A 4644-nucleotide genomic window follows, 5' to 3' on the forward strand; every position below is an offset into this window, starting at 1 on the left:
CTACCATCTAGTTAATGCATATCAGTGGAATAATACTGATTAGGTTCAAACTCTCATAATATAATCCTTATACCTCTGAGTATTTTTGCACTCTCACCCAAGAGCTCTTGGGAGATACCTTACATCCAAACCACAACACCATCCTTTGTGTCTTTTGACTGCCTCACCCCAAACTCTCACATCCATTTTACAACACTCCCTAATGTTTATAAAATAGTGATGAGGTCTGAGTGAAATAAACTCACATTAATCAGGAACAGGGTTACTGTCACAGAGGCTGGGAGTGGGGGGTGTCTCTGGTGAGACAGCTGATGTGACTCTCAGTTCAGGCTGCATTTGTGGAGTCAGGGATCAGAGAAAATGATCAGGGACCATGGAAGGTATTCTAGCCTTGTTATTAAGTTGCTTCTCTGTGCTCTCCTCTCTTGTCAAGCCTTAAATTTCTGACAGCTTACTTGTGATCTCAAGACTGTTCAACTTTCTCTTCTCAGAACTGACTGAATTCCTGGAAAGACAAATTTTGGTTTCACTTTTGTGTTCTGGGAAATACAGTTGATTCAGAAATGGGACTTTCCCAACTTCCTCCATGATTGGTCAGCATCACACAGAAAGGTGGGAGAGAAGCCAAGTGAGTATATAAGCCCTGTTCAGCCACCTTGTGTGTGTTACTTTGCACAGACTGAGAAGAGGTAGATTTCAGAAGAAGAGCCTATCAGAGCTACAAAGCCTTAAACAATAGTAAGCCATCAACCAGACACCGGATTTTCTACTAATCCAGCAAGGCTATTCAGGTGACTTCCGACCCAAAAGATTTCTTTTCTCTAAGAAAATTTTGGTTACCAAAACATTTAGGAGCACGGACTGGAGGGATGAGATGCTCAACTTGGAAGCTAAGGAGCCTTGATGGAAGGGAGGTAGGATGGGCTAATGAACAGTCATAGTTAATCACTGAAGTTCAGGCAAATTTAAAGCAAATGTTTTGGATATTTTTTACTTGGTGAAATGTTTTTTTCATTAGTCTTGTTCTGTCTCTAGCACCTCCCTCTAGAATGGTTGAAAATGTATGTGTCAGAATATATTAGGGAATATCACCACAGAATATGTGAGGTTGGTTCTGTCTCAGTTCTTTTATTCCCTGTTCTTATATTATTAACTCTAATTCAGCACTTTTTATTCCTTCCTTTGCAGCATAAGCTAGACTTGGAGCAGGGGCAACTCTGCATGCCACCTCTGCTATAACTAACTGTAGAACATTTATGACTGGGGAGTCTTTCATTTTTAAAATGTAGAGTAGGAATGCTAATGATCTCTTGTGAAGAAAAGTCAGGCAAGTCAGGAAAAAATGGCAAAATAATGTCATTGAGACATGTATCCTTTAAAATGATTGATAGTGCAAATCCTTGTCCCTTGTGTTCATAGTGGACAAGACATTTAAAGCAGACTATGGAGTGTCATTGAAACAGGGAATTGGTAGAGGATAAAAGAGAGGAAGACTGAAAAAATAACGAAGTCTGCTCATGACACAATGTGCTCTTAGTGACTTTCTGGACATACCAGAGGGTTCTTTTTTCCTTCCTTAGTGAATCTGGCTATGGTTCTTTTTTTTTTTTCTGTGTTACTTGCTGATTTAGCATCTCTTCTATTCTATTCTATTCTCTTTATCCTCATCTTTCTGGTTAACAGTCAGAATGACCTCATCCTGGGGCTTTGTTCATGAGTCAGCAACTGATTCTTCCCACTCCAGTTTGGCTATTTCTAGATGCTCTGAGACTGCTCCCATGGCCTCCAGGGTCGCTGTGGGCCCATCCACCCCTGAGTTGCAGAGCTCACTGGATACTTTTCAGTGGGTTTCACAAACACCACTCAGGGGCCATGTTTCAAGGCTGCTTGCTTTATGCCCCTGCGGTTCATCATGTTCTTTATTATCCTCCTTTTCTTCCAATCTTCTCTGGGGATTAGTATGAGGAGAAAATCCCTGATTGGCCATGTGAGGTCTGCACAGTTCCCAGTAGATCCTCGCATCACTGTCCTCCCCTACAGTCCAACAGATTGGATAGATTCCTTCACATTTCTGGGTGTTTTCCTTGGTTTCAAGCAGAAAAATTGGCACCACTATTAAGGAGTTCCCTGACCAGACTTCATATAAATGTGAAAGTAATTTCTTCCTAAATCATGACTCTACCCTGCACAGCCCACCCCAGGACTGTGCTATGCTATAAGGTCCCTGAAGGAGGAAAGGAAGGATTTCCACTCATCCCAATATGGAATATGGAAATCTGGGGGCTAATAATACTTCAGAGTATGTTGTGGGACAGTAAGCTACATCCCTGATCTCTGCACAAGAGATGTCAGTAGCATCTCACCTTCCAGTTGTGACAACCAGAGATTTCTACATAGATTGCCAAGTGTCTCCAGGGGTTCAAAATTATCCTGATAGGGAACCATTGCCAGAGGCACATTCCTGTCTTTATCTTGACCATGTTCTTTAACATTGGTTCTGTCATGGTGTCCTGGTACCTTATCCTGAAGATCTGTTCTCTCATTCTGTATTGAAGAGTTCCCAGGAAGCATCTTGCTTGTTTATTCATGTTCCCAATATCCAGGCCTCAATGTCCTAATTTAACTGTAAGGCTGACCCAGTGAGCACTTATTCTTCCTCTTGTAATATTTCGCATATGCTCCCCTGATGTTTATGTACTTGTGGGCCTCTGGCCACTGGAATTTTTTTTTTAGACATCATTTAAGATTTCACAGAAGTCATTGAGATGCATGTGGATGCCACCAACCAGACTTAATTTGATTCAAAACATCCACAGAGGTTTTGCATATCATGTATCTGCTTTTTTCCCCATTTTGTCTCATTTTAGTTTTTAAGCAAACATTTAGTGTTGATTTTGGGCAGGTGTGTGGCAGCCCTTCCTTTGAAACACAAGCACCTTGTCTGCCATCAGAATGAAGTGTTCTGTGGCTTTCATTTCCTGTATAGCTTTATCCATTTCCCACTGTAGAACACAGAGGGTAGAGGGCTTGCCTGTGGCCTGAATCTCTTTGTCCGTGTGTTGGCTCATTTGCATGGTACTTCTTGATTCTAAGGAGAGGCCCTGTTTTGTAGTAGGATGTTGTTTGGTTCTCTTAAGAAGCCTGGCACACACTCTCTATAGGAACTTCATGGCCATGGACCGGTTAGAGCCAGAGAATAGGCCTAACAGTTCATGAGAGCATTTTAGTGATTTCCTCATTTAGTCTATTCATTCCATAAATAGTAAGTCATCATATTTCTGTGGATATTGGTGATGGAGGAGTGAGCAAAGCAAAAACACATCTTGCCACCCTGATGTTTCATTGTACTGTAATTAAATAAGTACATAAAAATATCAAGTCATTTGGTGATGTGTGTTATGGAGAAAAGGGATATATAAAAAAGAATGATGAATGATGGGGACAGGTGCAAGGTCAGATCTCAATAAGAATATAAAATTCAACAAACCTCATATAAGTTGAAAAGAGCTTAGAGGATGGTGAAGGATTAATGACCCATGGGACAGACAAGGGAAGAGCAATCTAAGAAATGGGAACAGTAAATCACTGCAAAAGTCCTGGGATAGAAACATGGGCCAGGAAAGACAGGGTGGCTGGAATGCAGCAAACAAGGGGCCCAGATGTGGTACCAGAGTTCAAAGCTATGGTGTGTACGGCAGGTGTGCTATGTATGTGAAATGAGAATCCCTGTGGTGGCTTTAAGGAGAGGAGTGACATGATCTAACTTATACATTTAATGAATAACTCTGGCTATGTTTGAAAATAAATGTTGCTGGTAAGAACAAGGGGATAAAAAATAGTAAAGTGTCAAATGACGTATTCCAAGCTGGAAATGATAGTGCGTTGGACCAGGTCGCGTGGCTGCTTTATGATGAATGATCTAAGTGAATAAACTTGGAGAAATAATCAAAAAGGTTGTTTACAAATTTAATGGAGGATTAGATAGGAATATGAGGATGAAAATTTACTGAAGGGTTTTAATGTGTTTCCCTAATTAATGATGGGGGTCCATGTGCTGACATGGGAAGTCTTAGAAGATTTAGTTTTAGGGAGAAGAGAATGTAAAGATGCCAAACCTAAGCTAGCTAAATATTGTTTAGAAAACCATCTTGCTTTATTCTTTTTCTAAAATGTCACACTAATATCAGTAGACTATATATATATTTCTACTGGACTTACATGTATGTATAATATGTATACATGTATGTATGTATCTTTCAGGTAGCTAGTGCTATTATTTAGAAAGATTTTTCAGAAAAAATTAGAGGCAATATGATCTATTATTTTCTCTTATTTATTCAATTTAACCCTCAGTGTTATATCAGATTTAAAATGAATTAAGTAGCATCGTTCTTAGATTTTTTTCCTCTCTTTTAAGTCTATACACACACACACACTGACACATACACACACACATTTACAGTTAATATCCTCTGATGTTAATTTCTTATAAAACTTTTAAAAGCATTTGGATCTGACCTTTTACTTTTCAATGGGAATATGAAAAAATTTTAAACTTCTATCATGGTCATTTTTTTAGTTTTATTGATTATTTAAAAATACACGACAGCAGAACGCATTACAATTCTTATTACACATATAGCG

General features: G+C 39.3%; 1 protein-coding gene and 1 long non-coding RNA gene across 6 annotated transcripts in view; both read left to right on the forward strand.

Moving 5' to 3' along the window:
* The first annotated feature begins 381 nt into the window (after positions 1 to 381).
* Positions 382 to 4644, forward strand: part of LOC107142924 — a 91461-nt gene continuing 87198 nt past the window's right edge. For all 3 annotated transcript variants that reach the window (XR_007350648.1, XR_007350650.1, XR_007350649.1), the window contains exon 1: positions 382 to 791. This is a non-coding gene — a long non-coding RNA (uncharacterized LOC107142924). The remainder of the gene's footprint in view (positions 792 to 4644) is intronic.
* The window catches only part of LOC107142908 (interferon-inducible GTPase 1-like), a 10961-nt gene continuing 7092 nt past the window's right edge, over positions 776 to 4644 (forward strand). For 2 of the 3 annotated variants that reach the window (XR_007350646.1, XM_015486458.2), the window contains exon 1: positions 785 to 914. Coding sequence is in view for 1 of the 3 variants with exons in the window: in XM_015486458.2 (XP_015341944.1) it covers positions 870 to 914 (45 nt within the window). In the remaining 2 variants the exon portion in view is untranslated. Of the gene's footprint in view, positions 915 to 1188; positions 4639 to 4644 lie in introns of those variants that run through there. The other variant, XR_007350647.1, reaches the window with a different exon arrangement.

Source organism: Marmota marmota, unplaced genomic scaffold, assembly GCF_001458135.2.
Source record: "Marmota marmota marmota unplaced genomic scaffold, marMar, whole genome shotgun sequence".
NCBI classification, from domain to species: domain Eukaryota; kingdom Metazoa; phylum Chordata; class Mammalia; order Rodentia; family Sciuridae; genus Marmota; species Marmota marmota.